Source organism: Perissodus microlepis, chromosome 14 (assembly GCF_051167445.1).
Source record: "Perissodus microlepis isolate ML-2025 ecotype Zambia chromosome 14, ASM5116744v1, whole genome shotgun sequence".
NCBI lineage: Eukaryota > Metazoa > Chordata > Actinopteri > Cichliformes > Cichlidae > Perissodus > Perissodus microlepis.
In genome coordinates, this window is record NC_140474.1 from 8234213 (window position 1) to 8248741 (window position 14529).

Genomic DNA, 14529 nt, shown 5'->3' on the forward strand with positions numbered 1-14529 from the left:
AGTCTGAACCAGTGAAGCAAGTTAGGATGAATCCGTGCTTCTATGGTTAAGCTAGTCCAAACTTCCATATGTCCCAGGAGAAACGATGACTCATCAGACTAAGCAATGATTTTCCTATATTCTGTTGTCCAATTTTGTTGAGCCAGTGCAAACTGGAGCCATAGTTATCTCTTCTTAGGTGATAGGAGTGGCAGCTGGTGTGGTCTTCGGTTGCTGTAGCGCATCAGATTCAATGATGCCACATTCAAAATCACCTTAAATCGCCTTTTTTCTGATGCTCAGTTGAACTTTGAGATGTTGTCTCATCCATACCTAAAAGCACTGAGTTGTTGCCATGTGATTAGCCGATTAGATTTTTGCAATAGCAAACAATTGACGAGGTTTACCTAATAAAGTGAGCTGGTAAGTGTATACTACTACAGTTGTGGTGATGTGATCCTGTTTTTTGAGTACATGACTTCATAGTTCATCATTTGTATTTGGTCTTTAAAGCTTTGGCTAACTTGAATTTGTTTGTTGACTCCATTGGGGTTTTAAATCATCACCCTCGCTTACAAAAAACAAACTTCTTTGTCTTATGCTATCTAATCTTATTTTTAGCTCTCTTCCAGCATAAATGAGGTGTCTATAAATCTGTTTGTGATTCTTAGACCACAAAAAATATGTACAGCTCAAGGTGAACATCAGCACCAGTCAGTCTAAATTCACGTCAGTTACGTCAGTTGTAATATGTCTTCATTCAGGAGCTGATGCGAGCAACTGAATTTCTCAGCCACCACTCATTTATCATGTTTTAAGACAATCAGCCTCTTACTTGTTACAAGATCTCAGATTGAATGGTACACCCTGTCAGTCTGAGATTCGGGTGCAGATATAAAAGAAGGCTCCAACGTGACCCCAATGTGTCTGTGTCTGCTGATGAGGCATCTGGTTGACTCTCTGTAACAATCACTGCTGATATCAATCAGCACAGGAGATCAGAGAGAGGGAGAGAGCAGAATGCAGAGGAGTCATACTAATATATTAAACAGAGCAAGTACTGAGAGGGATATTTCTCCAGTGGGGATGGAGGGGAGGGGGCGTTGCCATTATCTGGGTGATGTTGAGAAATTGTGAGAAAATGGGCATGCTAATGAGGGCCAAAACACATCGAGAACAGCTGCATTGTAAATGAGCTGACTTTGTGCACTTGAGCTCGGATGTGGTGTTTGTTAATCAAAGAAAGAAAAACAGAGAACAAATGGCTAAAAATAGTAACTGAAAAGCTGTGTTCAGCTCGCACCTCTAATGACACGCATACAGCGGCGGTAATTGCTAAGAAAAGGTTGCCATTATTGTTATTCACACTGTGAAGGCAGGGTGAGGAGCTACGAGATAACCCCTGACATTAAACTGATGGCCCGACGGACGCAGAGCGCCTCAATTTCCCAGGGTATGATTGCATCTCAGGCTTTGTCTGGAAGACTGAAGCTTTTAAGCTGAGAAGCCTGATCAAAAGGCAAATACTCTGGCTAGAGGGTACTAAATTTACTTCATCAATAAGGTGGAAAAATTAAATTCACAGCACTGCCCATCCTTATCCTCTTTGTTGATCAGAAAAAAAATGACTCCCACATGTAGCGAACACTATCAAGATCAAGAAGTCATGGGAAAAAAGCTTTTTAGGAATGCACGACTGTTCGTTTTTGCTCCGGGGCGTCGACTCAAAGAAGACTTGAAAAACCAGACTTCCAATAAACATTTATTTACAAAACAAACATAATGGCAAAGAATAATTTGAGGGTGAATACAAAACGTGATAAAATGATAAAATACATTACCATACACAATGTATATCTTATGAATGTGTTAAATAAACTATGCTTTGATTTTTTTTGGGTCTGAATCGAGGAAGCAGGCAGCCAGTGTCGGATTGCTTTACATTATAGGGATTATTGCATTTCTGTTTGTGTTTAAGGCAAGAATGAGTGATGAAGAGGAGACTGCAAACACTTCACGTAACAATGAGGCAATATTACTTCTGTTCATCACAGGGCGCACTATCACATAAACATTAAAGACCAAAGAAGAGGAAGACAAAAGAAAAAAAGCGAGGGAGAATACACTTTTCATTAAAGAAATAGTTATGTAACAATCTTACAAACAGGATTGGTCCATTACATTTTTCATTTAAGAACAGCTTTTCAAAGCCATGTGTGTGTGCTGCATTATGAAACAGTCCCTGCAGTTGTCAGATGAGTAGTGTCCCATGATGTGCAGAGCACCATAATGACTTGATGTCTTTGGTGCCTGATGTGCTGTACTGGTGTGAGTGCACAGAGTCCTCTCCCTTTTGTCGTACCGCCCGAGGTCTCCGCCTGTCCCCGTCTCTCTGATGCTCTCTTCAGTAAGGGTACTGCTTTTGCTTCTTCCCTGCGAAACAGGACAGCCAGGTGCACAGCAGCATAGCACCCGCCGCTCCTGCCCCTGTGCAGTAATACGCCCAGCCGATCTGACAGGAACCTGCAGAGGATGAAAAAAGAAAAGGTCTTTTCACCCTCTAGAAAAACATTTTAACAGATTCAAATTAATCTGGGCAAATAGGTCTTTAGCCAGTAAGACAGTCGCTTGATTTTAATGGAGAACGACACAGCTTACTCTGCATGTATAGCCCTTTTTATGAAAACTGCCTAAAAATCTCACATCACTTCTGCTATGAAGGGGAACTCGAATGTTTACTCCACTCAGATCAACTACACTGTAAAATTGGACCTAACAGCTCACCCATGCTTTGAATGATAATTGAGCATTACGCTATGTAAAACACAGTGAACCATTCAGATGTTAGTTTGAAACGCACAATCATTTTGTTTGAGATATATCACGAGAACTCCGCACCGCGCCTTTGATCTTGCCCTAGATCTAACATTAACGTGTTAGTATTAATCACAGAGAATGGTGGCAACTACTTAACATCTCTGCTCAGGCTACTATGTTCCCATCTTCTTGTGAAATACAGCTAGCACTGTTGAGAAAATATGCACAAAACAGAGCACCAATTCACGTGCAAACAGTCTGCTATGTGGGAGATGAACAATTAGAGACTTGAAGAAATGCAGAAATGGAGTCTCTGGAAATTACAGTGATGCAACAAAATGCTGAAACGCAAATAAAACCTAAACCATTAAGTGCCTCCTTTAGACACACCTTGCATAATCATCAGAGGTAATTATATGAATTATGAAATAGGATACAGTGGTTGAGTTTCTTTTGAAAGTGTTGAAAATACTTATTTCTCTTTTTCTGTGGCATTAACAAAAAGTACATCCCCTCTTTTTAAATGTGACTGTAGCTTATCTATTCATTCAAATTAACGACAAGGGTATTTTCCACTTGCAAAACATATCCCATCACAGGAATCACTCGGATCCTTCATGCTTTGCTTCTTTGAACTCAGGTATGGAAATGAACACGTACGCAGTTAATGCCTCCTGCAGCGGCATTCAGAGTTTTCAAGCACTGACTACAGCCTTCATGGTTAATTAATGAGAGATGAATTAATGAAGGACAGCTTCAGATGTGGTGAAAGCATCATTCGTCGTCACCATCTTATCATAGTGTTGACATAAATGAGACGAACCTTGAGTCGCCAGTTGCTCTGAACAAAACTTTCAACCAAAAGCACTTGTTAACACAAACGTATATGTGCCTGTTCTTCCACAGAGGAAATAAAATGAAAACTGCGAATTCAACATAATTACCTCTGATAGCGTGTGGTGATGTGTTCTTGAAATTTAAAGGGGAGAAATCTGTTTGAATTATGTGGTTTAAGAGCAGATGCTGCTAGAATGGCAGAATCGGTGTGAATCCATAATTCATGTGACAGAAAACTGTATTAAAAATCACAGTTAATGTTTGCTGATGGTGTTCCTAATACATCTGGCTGCTTAGCATTTATTAACTTGCAACTCTTAACTTCATATTAGCAACATTTGCATTTTTTTTTCTTGTGGCAACAGTTGGAGAGGACAGTGAAGCTGTTTGGTCTTTCATTAATCTGTTCAGAGTATCATCTCAGCAGCGACAGAGCACATCTTCATGAAATGGGATACAAATACTACAACCTGCGGCTATTTTGCCCATTTCCAGTCGGAAAATTGATTAGGATGAATAAGCAATTAAGCAGTGGTTAGTTTTTTTTTAACATTTTATTATTTATTTAGAATCTGTGTGAGTGCTTCTTCATATTCTGCAGTTGCGAAAAGAAAAAACATATGTAGACTGTGTGCTGAATTACATTTTAATGTTTGCATCCACTGAAATGTGCATCATATGTCTGTTTCCCGGCACCTTCTTTGACCTGTATGCTGAACGGTAGCACGGTAGCATGCAGCATAGATAATCCAGTCCCCCTAGTTATTTCAAATCCCACCTAAAAAAGCAAAGAAAAAGTAGCGCATGGGCAGATTTGTTTGCTTTCACGACTAAGAAATTAGCATTAGCAGAAATTTCCCCCAAAAAGTGTATCTTGAAGATTGATTACTGTATGTCGCTGGAGGAAGAAAGACATCTGAGCAAACCAAACTGCACGTTAATCAAAATGAAATTTAAACGGATCTGTTTTTCACTGACTTTTTTCATTTATAGTCAAACTTGTTCACTTTTAATTTGTGTGAACCCAGGTAGAAGCTTTAGAGCTAGCAGGCCTATAAATGCTAGTAAGTATTTATTCCCTCCACTATTTGTTTTGTTTTATTGGTAATAAGATTTAGTAAAGATACACATTTTTCTTCTTTCCTTTAAACTTGTAATGAAATGTAAAAAGTAGAATGATTGTAGTGAAGAGGATAGAAAAAATCTCATAAACTGAAGAATATTCACATGGGAGTAGGCTTTAATTACCTATATCTATAGTGATAATGATAATCTGTGTCCCCTTTATTATGCAGGTCAAATCTTTTGTGCAGCTCCATACAGATTCTTTTAATTCAAAAATCTGTTTTTATAGGTTTCCCATCCCTGGACTAGTGGTTCTCTGGTGCTCTTTTCCCTACGGCACGCTTTGATTCTGGACAAAAATATAAGAGCTGAATTTTCTTGAGGTTGATTTTGAGTATTCATGGTCCACACTCAGTGTTTTTAGTGAACCCCACTAAGCATTCAGATCAAGTCAAGATCCAAGCATGTGGGTGACGAATATCAAAATGGGCTGGGATGCTTCCAGGGATCCTCAGAGAGGATGAGCCTTTTAATTTTAATCCAGTGACATTAAAAAAATCTCCATGTATTCTTGTGTTGTCTGTTAATAATATTAATCCAAGTTCCCAATAAAATATTTTACATCCAGTGAAAAACCAAACACTCTTTGATTAGTATCAAATAAAGGAGCAGCCGCAGTATGAAAAGCTTTTCCACCTCCCTAGTGTCTGATAAAGTAGCATATTACTGTCTGTGAGATAGTCCTGATAATACCAGCTGCATGCAGAGCACAAATCAAAGTATTGCTTATTCTCGGCACACATTTAAAGCTATAAAACATTTTGGAAATGGACAGCTACTGGATCTTCTGCTGTTAATTTTTTCCAAATGCATTAATCAAAACAACAAGAAATCACATCTTTTTTGACTACCAGAGAGAGACAAAAGGCAGCATGTCAACACATAAAGACAAACATCGGTCGTCTGTTTCACGTTTTCTGCGATTCGTCTGTTTTTGGGAATAAAAGATCCAGCGAGCACGGCACAAATTTATGAACCATCTGTGTGTAATTAAAGCCTCTGTGTGTGATGGATCTCCCTTGCAGACATCTTACCTAGTTGAAACTGGCTTGAGCTGTTGTTGCAGGTTTGCTGTACTTCCTCGCTGTCCCATCCCAGTGGATAGAGTGCGCAGCCCGATCCTATGAGCAGACCTGAGAACGAGATGAAGAGGAGGACAGTCGGGTCATGTGACGAGGGAATAGCACTAAAGACCGATCACCGGGAGTTCAAAAATATCACAAAACGTAGCAGCAGGCTGCAAAGACACTGTTTACGAGATAAAACCTGCAGCAAGGACAAACTCATCATCAAGGTGCTCGCTCAGCTCCTTGACGAAGGCCAGCATTGTTTTTAGGAAACCTCGCCTCTCCGGGGTTTTTTTTATAATTTAAGAATCTTTTAAGCGCTCTGAATAAAAATGCAAAGCGCCATGTGTTTTCTTATTTGTTCCATCCAGATATCAAGCAAGGTTTAATTAATTTTAACCTCAGGTTTTGTGCGGATTCTTCCTCATTATTTGGTCAATGATTTAATTAAAATGATCAAAAAGAGACAATGAGCTGTTGCTCTACAGGCATATGTGTGACCTCACCTCTGTGGTTCTTCCTTCTCCTTATCCGCAGCTTCTCATTCTTGTTCTTCCTATTATGTTTTAGCACATATCGCCAGAGAGGCAGCACTCACTGCGTCCATCAGTTCTACCTCTGAACTAAGCCTCGCAATCCTTTGGTACATGACACGGGCTGTGATTTTACTACTCTATCACATTTATACAGCAACAAAACAAAGCACCACAGCCATGTAGCTCATAAAACTGAAACAAATGAATGAGAACATATGCAAATAACTTGGCAATTTCTCACTGAGGCAACAGTGAAAAAAACAAGCATTTTTGGTACACAATAATTACTGTAAAACTCTGGAAAATCCTTGAGGGACTTCTTTATGTCAGTGATTAAAGAGACTTATGATTATGCCTAAAGCTGCGCACAGAGACAAGAGCAAAATCTAGTCAAGGCCATTACATTAAGGATTAATATCCTCAATATTTGCCTGCAGCCAGGTCTTGACAAGTTATTCCCTGGATGTCAAGGCCTGTCTCTTAAAATTACCCTGTGGAGGCCCCCGGTAGGTGGCTCTGCCATCACATTAGCTTAATCCCCTCAGATGTGTCTGCTCTGCTATCAGTTATGGGATGTGATGATGGCAGCAGAGGGAGAGACGGGAAGAAAGCGCTGCCTTCCAACCTGATTACCCCTGCCATCCAGGTCTGCCTTATTACATCTAGGCCAGATAACAAGCAGGAATTAGTCCACATGTTAATGAGGATGGGCTAGACAAACTGGCTAACATCTGAGGAGGAGTAGGTAGAGTGAAAGAGACATCTGTGTTGTCCCTGGTCACAGCCAAGAGGACAAACGAAAACGGGCTGTCTATAGGGCACTGGTGTTAGAAAATCAATTGGGTGAAACTCTGGCATGTTGATGAGAATGAGGGGATAGCAAAAGGCTCTGACCATGTCTGTGTCATTACAGCTCAGGATCAGAGGGGATCCAGGGATTTTAATACATAACAACTGAGCTGTTTCTCCCTCAAACCCTTAAGAAAACTTCAGACGAGTTCCTCCTTCAGACCTAAAAATACTACCTTTAGCCCGTGCACTGCAGCAAAAGCGAAACAGGAGCATTTGATGTAAATCCCTATTCAAGCAACCACTATGGATACCTGATGAGTCTAAAAACCCACTATTTTAAAAGGTGCAAAAATGTATTTAGGAGGAAGGGCACATTCACGCAGCCATTAAATTTTCTCGGTTACATAATGTTACTCGGTATGTTTTGATTCAAATTTGTAATAGCAAAGACTGTAAAGCATGCCAGCATGATAATGTATTCATGATTAATATTTAACATAATTTAAAATTCTCTTTCAAGTGTTGTGTAATGCAGAGATAGAGCAGCATGTAATCAAACTGAATTTCCTTGCAGCAAAATGAGAGGAGGTAAAAAAAAGAAAAAAGAGCAAAAAAAACGACTTTATTTCCCAAAGATGTTATTATTCTATCCAGTGAGGTATAATATTTCCATTTGAAAAATCAAACTTGATGGCAATTCTCAATCATACTTTGGTTAACACGTTTGCTAAAACGATCAAAACCATAAAGTTGCTCAGCTCTGCAGGCACCAAACAGAGTAGAATGGGAAAAGAAAGACTTCATTGCATAGTTTCCACATCAGGTCAGATTATGATGATGACAGTGAACGCTGGAAATTGCTCCAAGACTACGGGCGGGAGGGGAATTATTGCCACAACAAAGACTGGAGCTGAGGTTCATTGTGTAAGCGCCTAAAATCAAAGGTCTCCATGTGAACTGTCACTGTTGGCTGTTGTTTTTTGGAAGTAAACTCCCAGAGTCTGCAACGCTGCAGTGGGTGAAATCAATGTGAGCGCTCACATGTTACCGTAACACTATTAAGACAGTTACTGTGGGAGCAGATGAACAAAAAATATGGGCACACTGCTAAGGTGTAAATATGAGGTCCCACGTTTCTCTTTTGGCTTTTATTTATTTGATTTCTTTATTTTTTCCACTCACGATGGCTAATTCCATCAAATCCCATCCTCCACACTCCACACTGGTTATTGAAAACCAGAGGTAGGGGGGCTGTTGACTGGGATGTAGGAAAAAGATTACTGAGAAAGAAAAAAACCCCAAAAACATTCTTTCACATAATGTTCATGAGCCAAGCTGTTAGAAAGAAGTGTGCTGTTGTGAGAGGCAGCTACCTCAGGCTCTCCTTCTGCATGCACGCTGTTATAGTCAGATACTTCTCATCCTTCTTATTATCCCGTCCTAAGCTAACACTGCTACACCCCGATCTGCACAAACACACAGTTGGGGATTTGTGTCAGTTAGCGTGTGGTTGTCAGCTATAGATATGCTTCTCGACCTTTTGTGCCTTTCCAAGTCAGATTGAAGATTTCCTTTATTGCGACTGTTCTTAAATGTTTCAAGATGTTCTCACATTTTGTGACCTAAATCTAATGTCCTGAGTCCTGGTGTGAAACCTACTCAAGTTACAGACACACGACGGTCACAAGCACTAAAGCTAATTAACCATAAACAGCATTTTACTGTATGGAACTTCACATTCTCTTTGCTGCAAAACAGATTCTCTGAAAGAATTTAAAAGTCTTGAATTACGAGTCGTTTCGTTTCATTGAGGTCTTTGAGGTATTTCAGAGCTTTTCCCAAAGCACAGAAAGGAAATCGTCTCTTTCAGACAACATGAACAGCAGATGGTCTCATGATGAAATCGTTGCAGGACTCCACTATAAGCTGTCATGAGAATAGTTAGTGGAATAAACCACAAGTCTGTCACAGAGCCTTTGCTGCAGCTAGATGACACTCTGAGACTGACAGAAAGGATGACAAATATGAGAAATATACAACAACAGCTTGCATCGACACACAGAGGCAGAGGCAGGCAGAGGAGTTATCACACCTAATACCCCCCCCCCCCCAAAATAAACTGACCCGCTGAAATGTCTGTGCCATCAAATCTACCTCTTAAGCAAAGAATTAGTGAACATAAAAGTTCCATTACAGATACGAACTATTCTGTAGCCTGTCACTTTAATAACCACTCTGATTTCCTCCTGTAGCTTTCAGCATGTGGAGCAGATTTCTCTTCACAGATGGGGTGATGGTGACAGGAGGTTATGTCAGAGAGAGCTTTTGTGCATGCACTCCTTATGAACATTGTAACCACTGCGAGGATTTTTAGTGTAATGTTATGATTAAACTATAATGGTCCATATATGCTATGCCTGATGGTTGTACAGCATTTATCTCTATTGATGAATATTCTACCACATTATGTAGAATATATGTTGATGGTCTTTGTGTTTCTTTACTGTCTCTATAGATACTTTCTCAAACTAGTCCACTTGATTTTTTATACTGTGTTCAGCTGGTATTACTGTAATAGGGGTCCAAGCAGCAGAGCTGTTGGATAAGCCATAGTATTCCTGCATTGGTGTCTTCTTTCTTCTTTTAACATTTAACGCTCTCTTGAGTGCCACCCATAGGTCAAAGTCGGAGGTGTGATTATAAGCATAACTATGGAAGCCCATTTCCGCCACTAAAAAGAAAAAAGTATCCATAACTTGAAATTTTGACTTATTAACTCAAAATTTTGAGAAAAGTAACTCGAAATTTCGAGTTAGCGCTGCCAATCAGTTATCTATGTGAATGACATCATTTCCTTTTTACCTGGAAGCTGAAGCCCTCAGCTACAAATGCTACAGCTAAGCTACCAGTATTACAGCCAGTCATTAATGCACAAATTGCTGATTATTTTCAGCGTGGCTTCACAAATGATGAAATCCTTGAGTTATTAGCTGAATCACATGGCTCTACTATCAGCAAACGTACTCTCGAAAGCGCCAATTTGTTGCGATCCGGTTTTGAGTGCGCATTCCTCTGCGCCATATCTTTCTGGGTAACATGAAAATGACGTCATTCATGTAGATTAATGATTGGCAGAGCTAACTCGATATTTGGTTTTCAAAAATGAGATATTAGTTTAGAGCAGCGGTCCCCAACCTTTTTTGCGCCACGGACCGGTTTATGCCCGACAATATTTTCATGGACCGGCCTTTAAGGTGTCGCGGATAAATACAACAAAATAAAACTAGTACCGGTACCGAAAAAAAGAACATTTATTCATAACACACGTGAAAAGACCCAGGAAAACTGAGTAAACGATAAAAACGATAACAAAATAACGCTGAAAACCGATAAAAGCCCTGAAAACTATACATTTCACACCTGAGCCTCAACTCTCGCGGCCCGGTACCAAACGACTCACGGACCGGTACCGGTCCGAGGCCCGGGGGTTGGGGACCGCTGGTTTAGAGTATCCTGCGACATCAGTTTCTAGTATGTTGGAAATTTTGCTGAAGTTGGAACATTTTTACAGGCTATAATATTTTTCTAGTCTTGACTTAAACTGCAACAGAATGTCTTCAGACTATTAGAGATGATCACCAGACCAAGCCACAACTAAGTTGTCTGAAGGATCTTTGGATATTCTGAAGTGTTTGTTTGTTACAGCAATAATCAGCTAGACAGGAGGTCACATTATATCTACACAACTGTTCTGTGTATTATTGCAAAACCTGTAGCCCTTCCTGGTATTCTCCCTCCAGCAAATGTGTCCTTTCACTACTGGGGGGTAATGAAATGCCTTTCCCTAACAGCCACACTTTGAACATAATGATATCAAATTGTCATGGCAACTGTGCCCGGCTGAACTACTAAGTCCACTAGTCGTTGCTTGAGCCCATATTTGAAAAGTTTTGCACTGATCTGCATGCATGCTTTTTTAAAATTCAGTTTTATCTACTGCTCCAGTGCAACTGAAGTCAAATGAACTGTACTGAAAAGCCAAATTTGTTACTTAGTGAGCTTGTTTTTTTTTTTTTTTTTTTTTTACTATTTCAGCACTCCTCTAAGCTGTCATGATAGGGTAGTTAGTGGAATTCACCAGAATGCTGTTGCAGAGGCAAGGCAGGAACTCATAATCTTTAGAAATCTGCCAGCACCATCATCCACAGACCCCGTGTGTGCTTTCCACAGAGGTGATTAAGGATCCAAAGAGCTAGCTTTCTTTAGTAGCATCAATCATGACCTCAGGTCAAATTTAAAGATTCCCCTTAGATTTCGGGAGATCAGGAGAGGTTCAAGTGCGTCTCTATCTGGGAGGTATGTTTGTTTGCCTTACTGCATTTCGCCAGCAACCACTGTTTGTAGAGCGTCCCCCCCCCATTTTTGAAGTTTTGTTTCAGTTGCTTTGGCAGCCAGCTGATGCTTTATAAGCTTCAGGGGTGGATGGGGTGAAGAAGAGGAGGAAAGGGCTGGATAGTGAGTGCAGTGCAGAATATATGAGGCCAGGCAACTTATTCATGATCGAGTTTCAATTGATCTCCGTGTGGTCATTATCGGAATGACTATGTCAGGGCTAATAGCTTGTCTGAAAGGCTCTTCTATGAACTTGAAAGAGTTGGGTTAAATAGATTTAACCAAATACAATCAGCCTCACATATCAGTGTACAATCCAGAAAATCTGCTCTAATATAGTGATCTTTCTTCTGCCTCTGCTTGCCTCAGATTTCATCATCACAGTTGAGCACTTTTTTCAAATCAAATTTTTGCCTGCCTAAAAAGCATACAGAGAAGTGTTTTATTCCATCACGACTAAGCCATTGTTCCCTATCTTTTTTTCTCTGTCAATGCTTTTTTACCTGAATGAAAAACTGCCCCCTTTTCATATCCCCCCACATTCTCTGATTCAGGCAGTGCTGATGCCTTTTGTCAAGCTTTCTTGCTCTCTGTCAAGACCCAAGGAATTTCTTTACCCTCTTTCATGCCCCGAGACAATACCATTCAAGGTTATCATTCAAGAGGCCAAAAAGGGCAGGGGGAAAAATGCAGAGGCTAAAGCTGGAGAGAATTTTTGTGGCCAGGGAATTGGAGTGTGGATGTGCCTGAGTGAGCTGGCTTAATGTAAGACAGTCCCTTTTGGGCTTGGAAGATCATCCAAAAGAAGTAGGAAAATGTAAGAGCAACCACACCTGGGAAGACAGTCTTGTTCTTCTATTTATACACCCTTTGCTCAGCATATGTGTTAGACTTTTACTTACCAGAAACATGCCAAAGATGGATAAAAACTACACGATCAATAAACTGCTTCATTACTCCAGGAAATGCATGAAACGTGACTCTAGCCACATTGTCATTCTCTCCGTGTTTATCTTCCAGAGCTATAATGAAAAGCACCAGGGGTTCACAGTGTCATATCAGCCTAAAGAGGCCAGTGTGACTAATCTGTTCACAGACCCGTCCCTGCATGTCGAGGCATGAATTCTCTTTCATTTAAAACACAAGACAAACAATAACATGTAACGTTTCCCTGCCTGCTTTTTTAAAAAAAATCTTATTTTGATTGGCTCCGTCATTCAAGTTAGAGTGGCTTAGTCGTTTTAGCAGGGCTTACTCCTGTGTGAGCATTTTTGCTGGAAAAGTTGGGGAATTTTTTGTGAGTGAGAAAGGGATCTGGAGTTTCACTTGAAAGGAGCAGTGAGATGGTTAGATGGAGGAAAGGGGGGGGGGGGTGCAGAGACAGGAGGGATTTAAATAGGGTATGTGAAGTATGTGATATTTGATGTGCACAGTGAAGCATATAAATATTTGCTGCTGCTGCAAGTGACTGGCATTTGGCTTCAGCTGACTGTTAGTCTTCTGATTGGTTTTCCAGTCATTAAAAAGTATCAAGTATTAATATTCAGCTGTTTTGTTTTAGTTTATTCATGTTATTTTGTTAAGTAGCTACCTCTGTGATCCTGCTGCATACAGGGCAGCTGGAAAAGACATAGTGGGAAAGATGCTTTTTCAGTTCTTTTTAAGGTGTTTTCATACTTGTACTGTTGAGTCTGTGGAAACTGAAATCTGGTTTTCTTTCCCCTTGGTACAGTCCATTTGTGCAGATGTCAACACAGCAATCACACTCAAGTACAGTGTGATCCGATCTTGATCTGACCCAGCTACCAAACTGTGCATGGTACGGTTTGAGTAACATGTCTTCCACGTAGCCACATATGCTTTGCATTCTGGGATGTGGCTGATTACCATAGACATGCAGGAGTAAATTCTCCCTGTTATCCACTAGTTGCGAACATGGCACCTTCTTCCTATATTTACTTTTGTTCTCCCTGCTCCAGACACATGTGGCCAATAAGTGGAGCGAGGGCTCTCGCATGGTTTGTAGCGACACATTTTTGATTCCCTTGGTGTTTCCTGTTTGCTAGAAAAAGCCACACCTTTACAAACTCATAATTCAGACCAGAGTAAACGAACTACAGGTGAAAAAACATCCTTACTTGGTACCCAGGGGCTGGACCATGGCCAACTTCCAAGCAGAACTTCATATTCATTTAAACTACACACAATTACCTCTGTTATTTGCACAGTTATTGTTAAAATTACAAGTTTAAAAACTGCACCCTTTCTGACATCCCTACATCCATCATATTACATCATATCCTGACAATCTGTTAGACACACCAAGGACTCTATAACTGCACCCTCTCAGCCTGGCAGGCCGGTTGTGTCCCTGCCATTATACTGAAAACAAAGAAAACAGAACCATCAAGATGGTTGATGCATTAGTGTAGTTGAATTTAAGTTAACCTAATTCACTGAATCCTTTCAGCAGAATATTAGTACTGCAGTTTTAGTTTGATCTGTAATTGCATTTATTTGTCTTTATGTATAAGGAAAAAACCCACTGAACCAACCACCCACTCAACAAGCTACAAATTCTAAGAAATAAGCCTTTGGAACGACTCTTTGCATCCCAAGTGTCGATGTGCACGCTGCATCACATGTGCTGTGAGCCAACGCAACCGTCTTCACTGCAGTTTTTTTTCTATTATGTCATTATTATGCTGACAAAATCTGCCCAGACCGACATGCAAAGTATTGCCAAAGTACGACAGATGGCGTCTTCTGCCATGATGAAACTGACAGACAGACTCATGAGGTGAAAACAGTACCTGCCACACTGTCACAGCTAATAATAAACTGAATAAATTTGTTGCCTGGTTGACTACACACAGAAACTCTGCTAGTCCACAGCTTCTGTTTAGTTTCATGTTTCTCCATGATTTGCTTCACAATTTGAATATCAAACACAGGAAACTCTATTACTTACCCGGTCGGTGAGA

General features: G+C 40.3%; 1 protein-coding gene across 1 annotated transcript in view; it reads right to left on the minus strand.

The window, feature by feature from the left end:
- Positions 1-1728: 1728 nt before the first annotated feature.
- LOC146373378 (LHFPL tetraspan subfamily member 6 protein) overlaps positions 1729-14529 on the minus strand; it is a 45753-nt gene continuing 32952 nt past the window's right edge. Inside the window, exons 3-4 of the mRNA XM_084950217.1 lie at positions 5793-5891; positions 1729-2502 (exon numbers count right to left, since the gene is read on the minus strand). Coding sequence (XP_084806343.1) covers positions 2384-2502; positions 5793-5891 — 218 coding nt within the window. The 3' untranslated portion in view covers positions 1729-2383. The remainder of the gene's footprint in view (positions 2503-5792; positions 5892-14529) is intronic.